Source organism: Eleutherodactylus coqui, chromosome 11 (assembly GCF_035609145.1).
Source record: "Eleutherodactylus coqui strain aEleCoq1 chromosome 11, aEleCoq1.hap1, whole genome shotgun sequence".
NCBI lineage: Eukaryota > Metazoa > Chordata > Amphibia > Anura > Eleutherodactylidae > Eleutherodactylus > Eleutherodactylus coqui.
In genome coordinates, this window is record NC_089847.1 from 101,783,373 (window position 1) to 101,804,841 (window position 21,469).

The 21,469-nt window shown below is 44.9% G+C and overlaps 1 protein-coding gene across 1 annotated transcript; it reads right to left on the bottom strand.

Annotated features, from left to right (window-relative positions):
- Positions 1 to 10,300: 10,300 nt before the first annotated feature.
- Positions 10,301 to 20,613, bottom strand: LOC136582887 (4-galactosyl-N-acetylglucosaminide 3-alpha-L-fucosyltransferase FUT5-like). The gene is made up of 2 exons (XM_066584177.1): positions 20,589 to 20,613; positions 10,301 to 11,343 (listed from the first exon to the last, which is right to left on the bottom strand). The coding sequence occupies exon 2, from the start codon at positions 11,331 to 11,333 to the stop codon at positions 10,302 to 10,304; it is 1,032 nt and encodes a 343-aa protein (XP_066440274.1). The 5' UTR covers positions 11,334 to 11,343; positions 20,589 to 20,613; the 3' UTR covers position 10,301.
- Positions 20,614 to 21,469: the final 856 nt, after the last annotated feature.

Sequence of the window (21,469 nt, forward strand, 5' to 3'; positions counted from 1 at the left end):
ATATACCCTGGTTATACCAGCTGTACATATATAATTATATACAGGAGAGGTATAACGTATACTAGCTGTACATATATAATTATATACAGTATATACCCAGGTTATACCAGCTATACATATATAACTATATACAGGAGAGGTATAACATACTAGCTGTACATATATAATTATATACAGTATATACCCAGGTTATACCAGCTATACATATATAATTATATACAGGAGAGGTATAACCTATACCAGCTGTACATATATAATTATATACAGTGTATACCCAGGTTATACCAGCTGTACATATATAATTATATACAGTGTATACCCAGGTTATACCAGCTGTACATATATAATTATATACAGTATATACCCAGGTTAAACCAGCTGTACATATATAACTATATACAGTATATACCCAGGTTATACCAGCTATACATATATAATTATATACAGGAGAGGTATAACCTATACCAGCTGTACATATATAATTATATACAGTGTATACCCAGGTTATACCAGCTGTACATATATAATTATATACAGTATATACCCAGGTTAAACCAGCTGTACATATATAACTATATACAGTATATACCCAGGTTATAGCAGCTGTACATATATAATTAAATACAGGAGAGATATAACATACTAGCTGTACATATATAATTATATACAGTATATACCCTGGTTATACCAGCTATACATATATAATTATATACAGGAGAGGTATAACCTATACCAGCTGTACATATATAATTATATACAGTGTATACCCAGGTTATACCAGCTGTACATATATAATTATATACAGTATATACCCAGGTTATACCAGCTATACATATATAATTATATACAGGAGAGGTATAACATACTAGCTGTACATATATAATTATATACAATATATACCCAGGTTATACCAGCTGTACATATATAATTATATACAGGAGAGGTATAACTTATACCAGCTGTACATATATAATTATATACAGTATATATCCAGGTTATACCAGCTATACATATATAATTATATACAGGAGAGGTATAACATATACTAGCTGTACATATATAATTATATACAGTGTATACCCAGGTTATACCAGCTGTACATGTATAATTATATACAGTGTATACCCAGGTTATACTAGCTGTACATATATAATTATATACAGGCGAGGTATAACTTATACTAGCTGTACATATATAATTATATACAGTATATACCCAGGTTATACCAGCTGTACATATATAATTATATACAGTATATATCCAGGCTATACCAGCTGTACATATAATTATATACAGGAGAGGTATACCCTATACCAGCTGTACATGTATAATAATATACAGTATATATCCAGGCTATACCAGCTGTACATATAATTATATACAGGAGAGGTATAACTTATACCAGCTGCACATATATAATTATATACAGGAGATACACAGGTTACACCAGCATGCTACATATCACTATATACAGGATTAGAGATGAGCGAGCACCAAAATGCTCGGGTGCTCGTTACTCGAGACGAGCTTTTCGCGATGCTCGAGGGTTCGTTTCGAGTAACGAACCCCATTGAAGTCATGGGCGACCCGAGCATTTGTTTATATCGCCGATGCTCGCTAAGGTTTTCATTTGTGAAAATCTGGGCAATTCAAGAAAGTGATGGGAACGACACAGCAACGGATAGGGCAGGCGAGGGGCTACATGTTGGGCTGCATCTCAAGTTCACAGGTCCCACTACTAAGCCACAATAGCGGCACGAGTGGGCCCCCCCCCCCAACAACTTTTACTTCTGAAAAGCCCTCATTAGCAATGCATACCTTAGCTAAGCACCACACTACCTCCAACAAAGCACAATCACTGCCTGCATGACACTCCGCTGCCACTTCTCCTGGGTTACATGCTGCCCAACCCCCCCCCCCCACGACCCAGTGTCCACAGCGCACACCAAACTGTCCCTGCCCAGCCTTCAGCTGCACTCATGCCACGCCACCCTCATGTCTATTTATAAGTGCGTCTGCCATGAGGAGGAACCGCAGGCACACACTGCAGAGGGTTGGCACGGCTAGGCAGCGACCCTCTTTAAAAGGGGCGGGGCGATAGTCCACAATGCTGTACAGAAGCAATGAGAAATCCTGTGCCACCTCTATCTGGAGCTGCACACGTGGGCATAGCAATGGTGAACCTATGTGCCACACACTATTTATTCTGTGAAGGTGTCTGCATGCCCCAGTCAGACCGCGGTTTTTTATAAATAGTCACAGGCAGGTACAACTCCGCAATGGGAATTCCGTGTGCACCCACAGAATGGGTGGGTGCCAGGAAGCCACCGGCGGTACATAAAAATATCCCATTGCATTGCCCATCACAGCTGAGGTAAGAATGTCATGTTTAATGCAGGTGGGCTTCGGCCCACACTGCATGCCCCAGTCAGACTGGGGTTCTTTAGAAGTGGACACATGCAGTTACAACTCCCTGTGGACCCACAGCATGGGTGGCTCCCTGGAACCCACCGGCGGTACATAAATATATCCCATTGCAGTGCCCAACACAGCTGATGTTACGTCAGCTGTAATGCAGGTGGGCAAAAAATTAAATGGATTACACTGTAGGCGAGGGCCCCCAAAAATTGGTGTACCAACAATACTAATGTACCTGAGAAAAATTGCCCATGCCCAACCAAGAGGGCAGGTGAAACCCATTAATCGCTTTGGTTAATGTGGCTTAATTGGTAACTAGGCCTGGAGGCAGCCCAGTTAAAATAAAAATTGGTTCAGGTGAAAGTTTCAACGCTTTAATGAGCATTGAAACGTATAAAAATTGTTTAGAAAAATTATATGAGTGAGCCTTGTGGGCCTAAGAAAAATTGCCCGTTCGACGTGATTATGTGAGGTTTCAGGAGGAGGAGCAGGAGGAGGAGGAGGAATATTATACACAGATTGATGAATCAAAAAGGTCCCCGTTTTTGATGGTGATAGAGAACAATGCTTCCATCCGCGGGTGCAGCCTACGTATTGCTTAGGTTTCGCTGCTGTCCGCTGGTGGAGAAGAGAAGTCTGGGGAAATCCAGGCTTTGTTCATCTTGATGAGTGTTAGCCTGTCGGCACTGTCGGTTGACAGGCGGGTACGCTTATCTGTGATGATTCCCCCAGCCGCACTAAAAACCCTCTCTGACAAGATGCTAGCCGCAGGACAAGCAAGCACCTCAAGGGCATACAGCGCGAGTTCAGGCCACGTGTCCAGCTTCGACACCCAGTAGTTGTAGGGGGCAGAGGCGTCACGGAGGACGGTAATGCGATCGGCTACGTACTCCCTCACCATCCTTTTACAGTGCTCCCGCCGACTCAGCCGTGACTGGGGAGCGGTGACATAGTCTTGCTGGGGAGCCATAAAGCTGTAAAGGGCCTTAAAGAGTGTTGCCCTGCCTGTGCTGTACATGCTACCTGATCTCCGCGCCTCCCATGCTACCTGGCCCTCGGAACTGTGCCTTCGGCCACTAGCGCTGTCGTATGGGAATTTCACCATCAGTTTGTCCGCCAGGGTCCTGTGGTATAGCAACACTCTCGAACCCCTTTCCTCTTCGGGTATGAGAGTGGAAAGGTTCTCCTTATACCGTGGGTCAAGCAGTGTGTACACCCAGTAATCCGTAGTGGCCAGAATGCGTGTAACGCGAGGGTCATGAGAAAGGCATCCTAACATGAAGTCAGCCATGTGTGCCAGGGTACCTGTACGCAACACATGGCTGTCCTCACTAGGAAGATCACTTTCAGGATCCTCCTCCTCCTCCTCAGGCCATACACGCTGAAAGCATGACAGGCAAGCAGCATGTGTACCCTCAGCAGTGGGCCAAGCTGTCTCTTCCCCCTCCTCCTCATGCTCCTCCTCCTCCTCCGCCTCACCGCGCTGAGATATAGACAGGAGGGTGCTCTGACTATCTAGCGACATACTGTCTTCCCCCGGCTCTGTTTCCGAGCGCAAAGCGTTTGCCTTTATGCTTTGCAGGGAACTTCTCAAGAGGCATAGCAGAGGAATGGTGACGCTAATGATTGCAGCATCACCGCTCACCACCTGGGTAGGCTCCTCAAACTTTCCAAGGACCTGGCAGATGTCTGCCAACCAGGCCCACTCTTCTGAAAATAATTGAGGAGGCTGACTCCCACTGCGCCGCCCATGTTGGAGTTGGTATTCCACTATAGCTCTACGCTGCTCATAGAGCCTGGCCAACATGTGGAGCGTAGAGTTCCACTGTGTGGGCACGTCGCACAGCAGTCGGTGCACTGGCAGATTAAACCGATGTTGCAGGGTGCGCAGGGTGGCAGCGTCCGTGTGGGACTTGCGGAAATGTGCGCAGAGCCGGCGCACCTTTCCGAGCAGGTCTAACAAGCGTGGGTAGCTTTTCAGAAAGCGCTGAACCACCAAATTAAAGACGTGGGCCAGGCATGGCACGTGTGTGAGGCTGCCGAGCTGCAGAGCCGCCACCAGGTTACGGCCGTCGTCACACACGACCATGCCCGGTTGGAGGCTCAGTGGCGCAAGCCAGCGGTCAGTCTGCTCTGTCAGACCCTGCAGCAGTTCGTGGGCCGTGTGCCTCTTATCTCCTAAGCTGAGTAGTTTCAGCACGGCCTGCTGACGCTTGCCCACCGCTGTGCTGCCACGCCGCGCGACACCGACTGCTGGCGACGTGCTGCTGCTGACACATCTTGATTGCGAGACAGAGGTTGCGTTGGAGGAGGAGGAGGAGGGTGCTTTAGTGGAGGAAGCATACACCGCCGCAGATACCACCACCGAGCTGGGGCCCACAATTCTGGGGGTGGGTAGGACGTGAGCGGTCCCAGGCTCTGACTCTGTCCCAGCCTCCACTAAATTCACCCAATGTGCCATCAGGGAGATATAGTGGCCCTGCCCGCCTGTGCTTGTCCACGTGTCCGTTGTTAAGTGGACCTTGGCAGTAACCGCGTTGGTGAGGGCGCGTACAATGTTGCGGGAGACGTGGTCGTGCAGGGCTGGGACGGCACATCGGGAAAAATAGTGGCGACTGGGAACTGAGTAGCGCGGGGCCGCCGCCGCCATCATACTTTTGAAGGACTCCGTTTCCACAACCCTATACGGCAGCATCTCCAGGCTGATAAATTTGGCTACGTGCACGTTTAACGCTTGAGCGTGCGGGTGCGTGGCGGCGTACTTGCGCTTGCGCTCAAACACTTGCGCTAGCGACGGCTAGACGCTGCGCTGACAGACATTGCTGGATGGGGCCGAGGACAGCGGAGGTGAGGGTGTGGGTGCAGGCCAGGAGACGGTAGTGCCTGTGTCCTCAGAGCGGGGTTGGATCTCAGTGGCAGGTTGGGGCACAGGGGGAGAGGCAGCGGTGCAAACCGGAGGCGGTGAACGGCCTTCGTCCCACCTTGTGGGGTGCTTGGCCATCATATGTCTGCGCATGCTGGTGGTGGTGAGGCTGGTAGTGGTGGCTCCCCGGCTGATCTTGGCGCGACGAAGGTTGCACACCACTGTTCGTCGGTCGTCTGCACTCTCAGTGAAAAACTGCCAGACCTTAGAGCACCTCGGCCTCTGCAGGGTGGCATGGCGCGAGGGGGCGCTTTGGGAAACAGTTGGTGGATTATTCGGTCTGGCCCTGCCTCTACCCCTGGACACTGCACTGCCTCTTGCAACCTGCCCTGCTGCTGCCCTTGCCTCCCCCTCTGAAGACCTGTCCTGAGTAGGCGTAGCAAACCAGGTGGGGTCAGTCACCTCATTGTCCTGCTGCTCTTTCTCTGAATCCTCTGTGCGCTCCTCCCTCGGACTTACTGGCCTTACTACTACCTCACTGATAGACAACTGTGTCTCATCGTCATCGGCCTCCTCACCCACTGAAAGGTCTTGAGACAGTTGCCGGAAGTCCCCATCCTCATCCCCCGGACCCCGGGAACTTTGCAATGGTTGGGCATCAGTCACGATAAACTCCTCTGGTGGGAGAGGAACCACTGCTGCCCAATCTGAGCAGGGGCCCGAGAACAGTTCCTGGGAGTCTGCCCGCTCCTCAGAATGTCTCATTTTCATGGAGTGAGGAGGCTGGGAGGAAGGAGGAGCAGCAGCCAGAGGATTCTGAGTTGCAGCAGTGGACGGCGCAGAACTGTGGGTGGACGATAGATTGCTGGAAGCACTTTCTGCCATCCACGACAGGACCTGCTCACACTGCTCATTTTCTAATAAAGGTCTACCGCGTGGACCCATTAATTGTGCGATGAATGTGGGGACGCCAGAAACGTGCCTCTCTCCTAATCCCGCAGCAGTCGGCTGCGATACACCTGGATCAGGAGCTCGGCCTGTGCCCACACCCTGACTTGGGCCTCTGCGTCCTCGGCCGCGTCCACGTCCTCTAAGCCTACCCCTACCCCTCAGCATGCTGTATTACCAGTAATGCAGAAACAGTACGCTGTAATTAAATGTGCCGCTTATTGGCCTGTGGTTGGAGGCTGACTTCGCTTACGGAACGCCAGGAAATAATTTGGCGCAAGCCTGCTGTAACACTTAGCTGGCTGCGTCTGATTTTGTAGAACTACTACACCCAGCACAGACAGACCCAGAACACTGAGCACAGTCACAGGCAGGCCAAATAGATTTTTTGCCCAATATTTTTTAGAAAAGGCCCACTGCCTATATTCAATCAATAATATGTCTTCTGTCCCTGCCTCCACACTTCTGTCCCTAGGGTATGTCACAGAACTGCAGAGTGTTGCACTGTCAACTGCAACACAGCGGTGATTTCAGAGCCCAGACAGAGCCAGGAAATAATTTGGCGCAAGCCTGCTGTAACACTTAGCTGGCTGCGTATGATTTTGTACAACTACTACACCCAGCAAAGACCCAGAACACTGAGCACAGTCACAGGCAGGCCAAATAGATTTTTTGACTAATATTTTTTAGAAAAGGCACACTGCCTATATTCAATCAATAATATGTCTTCTGTCCCTGCCTCCACACTTCTGTCCCTGGAGTATGTCACAGAACTGCAGAGTGTTGCACTGTCAACTGCAACACAGCGGTGATTTCAGAGCCCAGACAGAGCCAGGAAATAATTTGGCGCAAGCCTGCTGTAACACTTAGCTGGCTGCGTATGATTTTGTAGAACTACTACACCCAGCACACACAGACCCAGAACACTGAGCACAGTGACAGGCAGGCCAAATATATTTTTTGCCCAAATTTTTTTAGCAAAGGCCCACTGCCTATATTCAATCAATAATATTAATATGTCTTCTGTCCCTGCCTAACCACCACTTCTGTCCCTGGAGTATTACTGCAGGGCGCAATGCTCTGCACGGCCGATATACAAAAAAAAAAAAAAAAGTGCAACACTGCAAAAAGCAGCCTCCACAGTACTGCACACGGTTAGATGTGGCCCTAAGAAGGACCGTTGGGGTTCTTGAAGCCTAAAATACTCCTAACGCTCTCCCTGCCTAAGCACTTCTGTCCCTGGAGTATTACTGCAGGGCGCAATGCTCTGCACGGCCGATATACCAAAAAAAAAAAAAGTGCAACACTGCAAAAAGCAGCCTCCACAGTACTGCACACGGTTAGATGTGGCCCTAAGAAGGACCGTTGGGGTTCTTGAAGCCTAAAATACTCCTAACGCTCTCCCTGCCTAAGCACTTCTGTCCCTGGAGTATTACTGCAGGGCGCAATGCTCTGCACGGCCGATATACCAAAAAAAAAAAAGTGCAACACTGCAAAAAGCAGCCTCCACACTACTGCACACGGTTAGATGTGGCCCTAAGAAGGACCGTTGGGGTTCTTGAAGCCTACAATAACTCCTAACACTCTCCCTATAGCAGCTCCAACACGATAGCACTTTCCCTCAGCTATGTTAGAACGCATCTGAGGCGAGCCGCGGGAGGGGCCGATTTTTATCCTCGGGTGACACCTGATCTCGCCAGCCACTCACTGCAGGGGGGTGGTATAGGGCTTGAACGTCGCAGGGGGAAGTTGTAATGCCTTGCCTGTCTTTCAATTGGCCAGAAAAGCGCGCTAACGTCTCAGAGATGAAAGTGAAAGTAACCCGAACATCGCGTGATACTCGTTACGAGTAACGAGCATCTCGAACACGCTAATACTCGAACGAGTATCAAGCTCGGACGAGTACGTTCGCTCATCTCTATACAGGATGTATATCCCCCTGTATATAGTGGTATGTCCCATGATGGTGTAACCTGTGTATCTCCTGTATATAATCATATATATACAGCTGGTATAACTTATACCAGCCATACATATATAATTACAATTCCTTCTCTACTCACCTCTGCAGCAGTCTCTGGGCAGCCTGTAATGGAAAGTCCCCGTCCTTTGATCACATGACCAGAGCCTGGTCATGTGATCTGCAGCCACAGGTCCTACCTCAGGTTCTGTGCATCCAGCGTTCCGGAGGTGAGTAGAGCCGCACTAGCCCCTCCCCCTGGTAATCGCTGGCCGGCAGAGACTGCAGCCTATCAGTTGGAAGGCCGCGCGCCGTGGGAGTCTGCAGCCTGTAATAGGCTGCCAACTCCAGTTGGAACAGCCCTCCCCTCTGCTCTTGCCGACCTGCCTCACGTCTCTCTCCTCTCCCTCCTCAGCCATCATGCGGCCGATAGCGCCGGTCCCCTGGGCCCCCTCAGCTGAAGGGCCGGGTCGCCGTTGCGACCCCTGCTTCCCCTCACCGTACGCCAGTACTGACAGGACCTGAGTTTATATGTGCTGCAGACTAAAGGATATTGGCTGATACCACACCCAGCCAGCTCAATTAACCCCAACCTGTGAAGGCGTGCTCTTGGAACCCAGTAGTACAACAGATCCCAGCAGCACACCCTGACAGTTATTATTAAAAAATCTCTCTATATATCGGGTTACTTATCTATCTTGTTTTCCAATTCTTTCCAAAGTTGGGAACATCCGATTCTGTGATTAGTGACCATGGGAATGGAAAATGCTTTTACATCCACACCTGGTCAAGCGATTTATCCGTATAATACAAATTATTTGTAAGTCTCTTTATAATCATCATTCGGAGAAATTAAAAGCAGGTCATAGTCTATTGACCTTCATTGGCGCCCATAGCCCTGTCATCTCATGGTATGAGCCAAAGATCAGATATCTAAACTTTTTAAACAACGAAATTTGTCGCCTACATAACTTTTTATCTCTATACATCTGGTGCCATAGCGACCCCTTTTATTTTCCTATTTCTTCTATACCTAGGAACCTCTCAACAAATGATGCTTGCACAATGCTTCCCGGCCAAGAGATTTATCCTTTAGATACTAATTTTCTTAAAAGTCCCTTCACCAACTTAAGCTCTTATTTGTGGATTGTTTGATCAGCTTATCTGCTAAGTTCATGAACCATTATTAAATTAAGTTTATTGACTCGTATGAACTTTTATAAAGGTATAAGTCAAATTCTATTACCTTTCTTGGCTTCCCAGCTTGTTTGACTTAATTCTATAAAGAAACGGAGCATTGTTGTTTCCCTTCTACACACGTAAAAAATGTATGTCAAATGTAAGCATAGGTACTTTCCAATGTTAAGGATTATATCATCACTTGCAATTTGATGCAATATAATTCATATAGATAGGGTGTTTACAAAGGGTCAAGATTAGAGATGAGCGAGCACACTCGGTTTAGGCAGTTACTCGAGCGAACATCACTCTTCTCAAGTAACTGCATACTGGTCCGAGCAGATTCAGGTGGGAGCGGGGGGGGGGGGGGGGGGGGGAGCGAGAGAGATCTCTCTCGCTCCCCCCCAAATCTGCTCAGACCAGTATGCAGTTACTCGGGAAGAGTGATGCTCACTCGAGTAACTGCCTTAACCGAGCGTGCTCGCTCATTTCTGGTCAAGATTAGTTAAAGTTATTTTAAATCTATTTTAGAGAGATTTCCTGTTTTTTAATAGGTATTTTAACTTTGTTTTTCTTTATATACTGTAGATAAGGTTGTTTTTAAATGTTGTTTACCCTATATAGAAGGGTTTTGCCTTCTAATTGTCAATCACAATCCCTGTTCACATCCTGTAATTACTATGTGGTTTATTAATTTACTATATTTCTTATACCTAACGAAGACCTCTTTCCACGGCTGAAGCACAGTTTTCCCAATCAAGTTCCAGAGCGCTTCTGTTACCCATCCATAGTTGTCATTACATTAACGACTGAATTGTCCTCTAAGAATATGAATCTTGTAGTTTTGAGAAATATGATTTTTAATTATTTTAACATTTATAATCATAAATAGTTTTGTAAACATATCCTGATATGTAGTTATTGCTGCATCCCTTACGTGTACCATTTAGAAAGACTTGGAATAGTTCTGTATGAAGGGGCCTTATGTAATGCTACACAGGCTTTGCAGTATTGAGTTGTCCAATCCAGGTCCCCAACCGGCTCTAGTCTTGACCTCCACCTGAAATACTGTTCATATTTATGGGGATCTTTGTCCAGTTCCAGCAGATAGTTAGCGAGGTCTTTTTCACTAGGAAAATCATCAACATGTATAAAAGAATCTGGAGGAATATATCTTTGGTATGTTTCTCTAGGTGGGCCTAGAACTACTGGAACAGTTCCAGATCTTAGGGCATTGTTCCATAGTTTTTCAGTGATATAGTCTGTATGTATGGAGTTCTCAAATGATAAGTAGAATTTATAGGTTGATAAGACTGCATTTAAATCGCTCTTGGCTAAATTGTTGTATTGTCGACCATAAACATCTATCTTTATGTGATCCTTCAGTCTATCATAATACTTGACTCGTTGGGAACTTGGATTCCAGTTGCTTATGACCCATGCTAATAATTTAGACTTTTCTGGGATGGTGAAGTTTTGAGATGCACTCTTCTTCTGTAGCCAACCATAAGGAGTGTAGATATCAGAGTCACTTCTGTAGGTCATGGTTAGGTTGATGAGATTGTCCATAAAGTCCAAGTTTGGAGAATGGCTTGGAGATTCCATGTTAAACCATACCCAGTACTGTCCATCTGGTCTGGATATCTGTGGCATTTGACTTTTGGAGTAGCAGACATCTCTGTGGTGGAAAATGACAGCATTTGCTCTTGCGTACCAGCTGTGGTTGGCGGTAAAAAAGCACCGAGGATCATTGAAGGGTTTTGGACATTGATTTAAGGGAAAGTGATCTCCAAATGGCCATGTCCATAGCAACACAATCAAATCTGCTTCTACTTTAGTTGGAAGGAGCAGACTTTGACATTGGGGTTCTATGAAATGTTTGTTAGAGTTACTATAGATATAAAATAGGAGAGTGAATAAAGCTAGTATGGGGAATGCTGCAAAAAATTTATGGCTGGATGTCATTATGCCACATCTGAAACAAAAAAAAACGAACAATAAAACATCACATGGTGCACAGCGTAGGGTTAGGTAACTTGGCATGCAATTTAGTTAGGTATAAGTATGATTGGGCATATTTTACACACCCAACAAAAGTTTTCATAGGTTCAGATCCTTTCTTACACCTATGTGGTAGGTGGGATTTCTGGAGCATTTTTAAAAAAAATTCTATAGTATGAATAGCATATTTTATTTTTATTGAACAGAAAAAAAAAAATTACCGGCTCTCTAGGCAACTTGCATAGCGATTAACTGGATAAAACAGTATATTTAACTAGCTAGTATAGTGAAATGTTGCAATTAATATCACAAAAGAAAACAAATAATCAAGTGTTAACCCCTTCCCGCTCCAGGGCGTAGGTTTACGTCCTGGCAGCGGGGTACTTCCCGCAACAGGGCGTAAACTTATGTCCTGGGGATAGCGCAAGATCACTTATGATCACGCGCTATCCTGCAGCGGGAGCCGGCTGTCAGTGATAGCCGGCCTCCCACTGCAACAGCGGGGGAAGCATCGGAGATGCCCCTCCGCTGTTAACCCCTTCCCTGTGAAGTTGCTGGGCTCTCGCGATATAATCGCAGAGAGCTCGGCCTGTTGCTATGGCAACAGGACGCCAGACACAGGTGTACTGTAGTGCCACAGCCTATGATCGCTGTATAAGCGATAAGGCATGCCAGGGCAGTAGCCCTGCCATGCCTTATCTCAGCGATCATAAGTGCTGTGCTGCAAGTCCCTCAGAGGGACTCAAATTGTGTAAAAAAAAGATTTAAAAAATGAATAAAAAAGAAAAATGTAAAAAAACCCCCTTTTTTATGCTTTTTCTCATATTAGCATAAAAAAAGGTTAAAAAAAATTAAAACCCCACATATTTGATATTGTCACGTCCGTAACCATGCGTCCAATAAGTCGCACATGCTTTTGACTGTGCACGGAAAAAAGCGTTAAAAAAAATGCTAAAAAACTCAGGCCAAATGCAAATTTTTAGCATTTTGCCTCCCTAAAAACGCAATAAAAGTGATCAAAAAAGCCGTATGTATCCCAAAATGGTACCAGTAAAAACTACAGCTCGTCTCACAAAAAATAAGCCCTCATAGAGCTCCGTACATAGAAAAATAAAAAAGTTACAGGACTTTGAATGCAGCGATTTAGAAAAAAAAAAGATTTCTAAAAAAAAGGGGTTTTATTGCAGAAAAGTGGAAAAACCTAAAAAAAATATAAGAATTTTGGTATCGTTGTTACCGTACCGACCCGCAGAAGAAATAGATTGTGTCATTTATGCTGCATGATTAACGCTGTAAAAAAAAAAAATCTATGGCAGAATTGATGCGTTTTCTCTCCCTGCTATCATGAAAAAAATAATAAAAGTTTTACAATGTAGTCAATGTACCCAAAAGTGGCAACGATAAAAACTACAGTTCACCACGCAAAAAACAAACCCTTATACGGCTGCATCGACAGAAAAAAAAAAAAGTTATGACTTTTGAAAAACGGAGAAGAAAATTCGCCAAAAATCGTTGCGTCCTTAAGCTCAAAATAGGCCGTGTCATTAAGGGGTTAAAACTAAATAAATACAATCAATTAATGTTGAACTTGTCGTGGCATCCTGCCACTGCTTCCGGGGCAGCGCCCAACCGTCTGTCACACACTGCACACCGCACTTCCTCCTCAGCTCACTCCCACTCCTCTGCCTGTAGGGCCAATACATGCTCCCAGCATATTCCACCTCTGGCTATACTTGGCATCCTTTACCCATGGAGGTTGCCTAAGCTATTTGTCTCATCTTGCTATTGTTACAAACCCCCCATTTGTGTTTGTTCCGGTTTTGACTCCTGCTTGACTCCTGACCACTCTCACTGCTGATCTCCCTGACCTCAGCCATGTTTACTGGACTTTCTTATTACTTGCTGCCTGCCCTGACCATCCGCCTGGATTTCATCACTGCTAGTCTGCTGCCAGCCCTGACCTCTGCTAATTTAACAGTTAGGCCGGCTGCACACAAGCGGATTTGCATTGCAGAATCCGCGATCTACGTCCGCACTGGGGATCCGCAGCAAATACTGTTCAGAACATGCTATGCAAAATCGCTTTTCCTAGACACTTGTGGAAACGAATTGTGATTTCCGTGAACGGAGGAAAAAAGACAGCATGTTCTATTCTCATGTGGGCTCCGCATCAATGGCTTCCATTGAAGTCAGTGGAAGCCGTCTGACCCAAAACCCATCCACAATTGACATTGTGGATAGGTCGTGGGAACCCGCATCATCGTGTAGCGAAGGCACGGGACAACAGATTTAAAAAAAAAAAAATCTGTACTGCACATGACTGATGGCGAACCGCCGCGGCCATCCGCAGTACAGAGGATACAAGGTACGCACAGCTGCTGACCGGGGACAGGGCTGCATTCCACTGGAATCAGCGATAAACACGTTTCGAGGTTCAAGCCCTCTTCATCACTACCTCGGAGCAGCATGCAGGGGGGCGGTGGGGTGGAGCGGGGGGAGAGCGAGAGAGATCTCTCTCTCTCCCGCGTTGCCCCCCGCTCACCCCCCGCATGTTGCTCTGGCGAGTACACAGTTACTCAAAAAGACTGCTACTCGCTAGAGTAGCAGGCTTAAACGAGCACGCTCGCTCATCTCTAGTTTTAATGGGTTAAATGTGGCCATGGTTCCTGGCACCTGTAAGTTATGCCTTTTGTACATCTGCTTGTTCAGTACAGTCACACTGATGTGAGCCTGCATGTATTTATTTCACTTTGTTATTTTTGGCTTGCGGAACATCTGACAGAAGTGAAGGAGAAGAGTTTCCTGGACTCTGCTAGCTTCAGGGGTCCGTCATGTAACGGCGCGACTACCTGAGCAGTAAATCGGGTGAACGAATAGCAGCTGCGGGCAGGTCGCGGAAGCTATTAGTGAGTATGCTGCTTAGTCCTGTATATTTACGCTCGTGTCCGCGTGTAGTACTATACTTTTTGCGCCCACAGGGCCAGTTCACACGCACAATACACCCTTTCAGTGCATTAAAAGACTATTAGCCTAATAAGGTCCAGATTTAGTTTTTTTTTTCGTGATTTTGCGCAGTGTTTCAAGCATCCCCTTGCTTTTTTGCGCACCTCCCACAGACTTCTATGGGGCTCTTTACATTACAAAATGCAAGAAAATAAAGCAGGTATACAAGGACGTACATTTTACGAGTGCAAAAAAATACATAAATAGGGTCGTGTGAAGAAGCGCTCAGGATGGCTGCAGAAGACCAAATGCGCAATTGTGGATGCTTCAGCGCAACATATTTGCGCAGTGAACGAGTTTGATATACGTGTGTACCGGTGCATAGTATTGTACTTTTTGCACACGCAGGGACAGTTCATGCCCGCTCCACCCCCCCCCCCCAACCTGCATTTTGAATACCTCCCATAGACTTCTATGGGGCTATTGTGGCACAAATACGCAGGAAAACAGAGCAAGTCTTATTTTTTTCTCAGTGTGTGCGCAAAATACAGAAATGAGAACGAATCTATTGAATTCAATGGGTTCTATTCTCTGCATATTCCACGGGCAAATCTTAGCAATGTAAATAAGTTAGAAGGAGGTCTAAGCAGAAGTCCTGACCGGACTTGAGGTAGTTTGATATTTAGCCGTTTTGCTAAATTAAAGCTTCCGCGTGAATACTGATGGCGTTGGCGCATTAATCCAACTTCATCGGTATTACGATTTACGCTCTATGTCATCCACATCAGGCTGAATCGGGCCCCCCTTTGTAAGCTCTCCGGACAGAGGCATAGCCTGGAGCTACTAGGCCCCAATGTAAAGTATGTAACCGATCACCCCGTTTATAGTACTGGTCTGCTCATACAGGGCACAGAGACCTCGTGAGCGTCGAGGGTCCGGCGGTGATTGCCCCCTCTGCCGCCATGAGTTTTACACACCTGTCTGGAGGACTGTATGTGTCCACTGGAAACAACTGAAACTGCAGCTATAGCAACCACAGCAACCAATCACTGAGCAGGTTTCAATTTCCCAGTGTCCTATAAAAAATGAAAGCTGCACTGTGATTGGTTGCTATGGGCAACAAAGAGATCCAGGCACTTTCTACATTTGCTCCATGACGGTTACCTCATAAAATGTGCAGAAATATCCATCACTGCGGTTAAACCATTATCTACAAATTTTCGCTGTCTTTTAATTTTTGTCATTTTCGTTTTTTTTCTCCTCCTTTTCAAAAAATCATAACTCTCTTATTTATATGTGACTTTTTGATCAGTTTTTATTGTTTCTTGATGACGGAGTGACCAAAAAAGCGCAGTTCTGACATTGTGTATTTTTTTCTGAAAATGTGCACCATGCAGGGTAAATAATGTGCTACTTTGATAGATCGGACTTTTAGGCCTTGGTCAGGGCTCAGTCAGATGGGCATTTTTTTTTTGCGCAAAATGCATGTGTAAAATATTGCGTGACTGAAGTGTGCAGCACACTGAAAAAAAATGCACAGTGCGGCATGGCGAGTCCTGCGATTTTGAGAAAATACTTTGCGAATGCAGAACGCAGACAGCTACGTTTTAAAATATGGTGTCCTATAATTTGCGTTGTAAAATTTTTTGCACATGTTAAAATCAGACATGTGACCGCTGCCATTGAAAACCATTGGTTCTAATAGATGCAGGAGGAGAGAGAGAAGAAGCCCCGCTGGGCTTTAGAGCGGAGCTATGGGGGATTAACCAATTATATTTTTTGATTTTGTTTTTATTATAAATATGGGAAAAAGGTTTTTTTCAACATTTTTTTTACCTTTTATTTTGCTTAATAATTAAAAAACTTTTTAAAACTGATTTTTAAATCTTTTTTTAGTCTATAAGGGACATGAACTTACGATGGTTTAATTGCTACACAGTATGATGTAATACCAAAATGTTGCATTAGGCCGGTTTCACACGGCTGAGATTCTTGCGCGAGATTTGTGCGTTGCGAGACGCGCAAATTCCGCATGAATATGAACCCCATTCTTTTGAATGGGGTGGTACACGTGAGCGATGCGGGAAAAAAATTGCAGCAATGTTCTATCCTTGGGCGTGCCCTCGCATCGCCCATTGTTTTCAATGGGGCCAGTGACAGCATCGCACCACATGCTAGATACACACGAATGGGATGCGATGAAAGCAAAGGAGGATTGCCACTTCCCCAAAGTGATGCGAAGCGGTTTTGATATAAAAACGCCTCGCTTCCTCGGCAAAATTGCATGTTGGCGAGCGTGACATCGGGCAATTCGCCCCACATTGCACCCGCCCGTGTGAAGTTAAATAAATGGTAAAAAAATGAAAAAAAAAGAAAAGTTAAAAAAACACAGCGCCATTAACAAAAAATAAAAAAAAATTGTCGGTTTTTGAATATGATGATCAAAACAAAGTTTTTTTCTAAAATGGTTTTTTTTTTGTTTCAAAGTAATAAAACAAGAAAACTGTACAAATTTGGTACAAAATATGAAAAGCAAAATTTTAAAAAATTGCTGGTCATCAAAGGATTAATAGACGGAGGTCGTTCCCACACAGAGAAAATCTTTTGAATGCGGTCATACAATCACAGCATGTCCTATCTTTGGGCATTCCCTCGGAACGTCTTGCCAATTGTTTTCGGTGAAGGTGGAAGAAACATTGCACAGCGATACGAGGTTTAACATTTACATATTTTTCGTTTATACAAAAAAAAAAAAAATAGTAGAACATGTAGAAAAACTCCCCGTAAAAGGCAATGGGGGAGAGGGGGGGGGGGGGGCAGAAATGTGCACACAATACACAAGGAGATTCGTGATTTAATTCAGTGCGTTTGCACTTTCGGGGGCAAAAAGTACAGAAAATAATATGCCAATGTGCATGCAAAAAAGCATAGTTCATTCCACAAAAACGCAGCGCTCAGGCAGCCAGTATACTGCAGTACGGTATATAGGGGACGTATTGTCATATATTTAGTTCCCCTAGTGGAACTAAAAAAAAATGTAAAAATATGTTTAATAAAATAAAAAATATAGAAATTAAAAGCAAAAAAACATTTTCTCATTTTTAATATAAAGAATATAAACATAATTGGTATCACCACACCCATAAAAGTCCGAAGTATTAAGATATTCCACTATTTATTCCAAGAGAAAATTCACAATTTTTTTTTGGGGGGGGGGGGGGTGTTTCTAAAAACATTGCTTAAAATGTCATCAAAAGGTCAGATGAATCCCATAATGGTACCATTAAAAACTATAGCTCATCCGGCCAAAGATGAGCCTCCACAGAGCTCCAACAATAGAGAATGAGAAAGGGTCTCAGAAAATGGTGACATAAAGCAATATTTAAAAAAAAAAAGTTTACATTTTTTAAGTGTGGTAAAACGTAAAAAAAGTATACATTTAGTATCTCTGCATTTATACTGACTAGAGATGAGCGAACGTACTCGTTAAGGGCGATTTCGCAATCGAGCAGCGCTATTTTCGAGTACCTGGCCACTCGGGTGAAAAGATTCAATTTCATGCCACCTGGAAAGTTTTAAACGTTTTCCTCTAAATTATACGGTCTACTAACCCTTCGAGGACCGAGGGACATATTTGTCCCATAGTTTTAAAGTGTTCCAAACTTGGTTGAAACAATTACAGTCCTGAAAGGGTTAATTGATACCATAAACAAATGCAACTTGTTCTGCAAAAAAACAAGCCCTCTTATGAAAAAATAAAACAGTAAGGGCGCCATCACACTTGCGATAAAATCGCGCGCTTTTCGTGCAATGTGAGCGAAAACACAGAATTATGAAACCAGTGATTTTCAATGCTTTCATTCCCATTTACGAGGTTTTCACTTATGTGATGCTGCGATTAAGAAACAAAAATCCCAGAATGTCCTATCTTTCAGCATTTTGCGTTTTTTTTTTTTATCGCTCATGTTTTGCTATGGAGCCTACTTTTTATCGCATCACAACGCACAAACTTGCAATTTTCACGCGATGCGTTTTTAACATTACACAGTCCTATTGACTACTGCGCAAAAAAAAAATCGCCCGACTTCATCGCGGGTGGCAGTGATGCAAGATTATTCTAAAAAAAAAAGAATCGCTTGCTCTCAAAAAACTCCTCAACGCATTTGTGATCCTGACGCAGTTTTCTCGCAGCAAAATCGTCATCGCCAGTTTGAAAGAACCCGAAAGGCACATGATTGCTTTTTCCACGTGGGAGCATGCAGCAATACATAATGCACTGTGTACTTGCTGAGTGCCGACAATCCCCATATACTGTCTTGGCATGTATGCATGCGGAATATGCCTTCTATCCTTATTGCGCATGTGTTTCGTGCACTTTGTGTGTGAGAGGCACAAGTGATAATAATTTAAATTTTGTTATCAAGTATGACGCCTAAAAAACCTGCGTGCGTAATATACGTAAAAACTAAAGATGAGCGAACCTACTCGGTCACGCCCCTTTTTCACCTGAGCGCCGCGATTTTCGAGTACTTCCGTACTCGGGCGAAAAGATTCGGGGGGCGCCGTGGGTGAGTGGGGGGTTGCAGCGGGGAGTGGGGGGGAGAGGGAGAGAGAGAGGACTCCCCCCTGTTCCCCGCTGCTACCCCCCGCTCCGCCACACCTCCCCCTGCCCCCCGAATCTTTTCACCCGAGTACTAAAGTACTCGAAAATCGCGGTGCTCGATCGAGTAATTACTCGAGACGAGTAGGTTCGCTCATCTCTACTAAAAACCCCTTGTGTGAGAGAGCCCTTAGGGCAGAGGCATGCAAGTGTTTACCCTAATTTGTGTTTATGCTATTTGTGCGCAAACGAGGTTAGAAGAGCAACATAATCAGCGTTTTGCATGCGTGTCTGCATATATTAATGTACTTTTTAGGCACGCAAGGCCAGTTCACACGCACACATGTGACACACCTTTCTGTGGAATTGAATGGCTATTTAAGCCTAATAAGGTCGAGCTGTCTTATTTTCCTGCATTTTGCGCAGTGTTCCACCATTCCCTTTGCATATTTGCGCACCTCCCTTAGACTTCTTTAGCCGTTTCGCTTAGCACAACGCAAGAAAAGAGAGCAGGTACTATTTTTTTCACGAAATGTGCGCACAAAACACGCTTATGAGAACAAACCCATTGAACTCAATGGGTTCTACTCTCTTTGCTTAGGGCGCGGAGACTTTGCATACACAAAAACGTGCAAATAAACAGCCATGTGATGCCAAGGCTTTATTCACACGAATGCATATATACCGTGTTTTTACAGACGACTAATATACACGATCATCTGAAGCATTGATTTGCAATGCATTTTATCACACGGGTGCATATACAGTGCGTAAAAACGTTGCACCGTAAAAAATGCAACATACACGACTGTAATACACACCGACGTCTATACAATGGCTAAATAGATTCTATCTTTTGACCGATATACTCCGGCGGCTCCCATAGACTCCTATGGGAGCTAGAAAAAAAAGGGAGGGGGAGACATGGTTGTGTGAATGAATGAGAAAACGCTAATTATCGCGGAAAATCCACCATCTATGTGAATTTACGGCAATGACGAGAGAACGTAAAAACGCATACGCTCGTGTGAAAGAGCCCTTATAGTGGAGAAATGGTGAAATATGGCAGATCAATAAAGGGTTAAAGTGCTGGCTTATGTGCTCAGCAGCTTTTTCTAGTTTTCCTATCAGTGATCATATTGAAAAACACTGCAGCCATCCTCTCCATAGCCTAGAGTGGCTGACAACAGGGAACAATAGATCGTCCTCAGCTGTACTAATGTAATGCAAAGTCCATTCTCAGCTGAAATACTCTACACCAGTGTTTCCCAAACTCCAGTCCTCAGCACCCCCCAAGTTTTTAGGATATCCTATAGAGAGAACACCTGTGGTAATGTCTATATCACCTGTGCAATACTGAGGAAATCCTGAAAACAGGACCTGTTGGGGGTCCCTGAAGACTGGAGACGGGAATCACCGCTCTGCGCCAATTTGATTTTTGGCCACAGACAAGCAAACAGTTTAATTAAAAAGTCCCGACCTTTTTGCTTGATTTTTTGAAACAGCATCACAAAAAGTCATTTAACTATATTTGACATTAATGAGTGTATTAGTCTCAAAACAGACATTGTATCATTTGTAGAAGAAGACATATACAGTTAATGAAGAACACAGTTTGTCATTGGAAAGCAAATTATTAGAAAATATACAATGTTTCGAGTGTTGTGCAACCTTACCTCCAATGTAAGCAGCTGCTGTGGTCACAGTATGAGCAATTGGCGGACTGGGACAGGTAGATAAATGACAGGAGAACACTGAGGGCGGGGAGAGGCTGCACTTTCTGCAGCTTGCTAAATATGCCCGATGGATATGCAAATAATAATAGCAAACAATATCTTTCAATAGTCCCTCCGGTCTGTTATTATATTTCATGAATGAGATTTTTCTGGAAATTAATCTCAGCTTAATTAATAAGTAGAGATGAGCGAACACCAAAATGCTCGGGTGCTCGTTACTCGGCACGAAATTTTCGCAATGCTCGAGGGTTCGTTTCGAGTAACGAACCCCATTGAAGTCAATGGGCGACCGGAGCATTTTTGTATTTCGCCGATGCTCGCTAAGGTTTTCATGTGTGAAAATCTGGGCAATTCAAGAAAGTGATGGGAACGACACAGCAACGGATAGGGCAGGCGAGGGGCTACATGTTGGGCTGCATCTCAAGTACACAGGTCCCACTATTAAGCCACAATAGCGGCAAGAGTGGGCCCCCCCCCCCCCCCCCCGCACTGTCAGCGTAAAGATCGTTCTCCTCTGGCACAGCTGTAACAGCTGTAGCAGAGAAGAACGATGTTAGCCCATTGAATTCAATGGAACCAGCAATACAGCAGGTTCCACTGAATGCAATGGGCTGCCGGCGATCGCAGGATGAATGGTCGGGAAGGGGTTAAATATATAAGCCCTTACCTGCAATTCATCCAGAAATGTGATACACTAAAAATATATACCGGCGTATAAGGCGACGGGGCGTATAAGACGACCCCCCAACTGTCACCTTATACGCCGGCAATACAGTGGAGCAAAGAATAAAAAGCATTACTTACTTCTTCAGACGATCTGC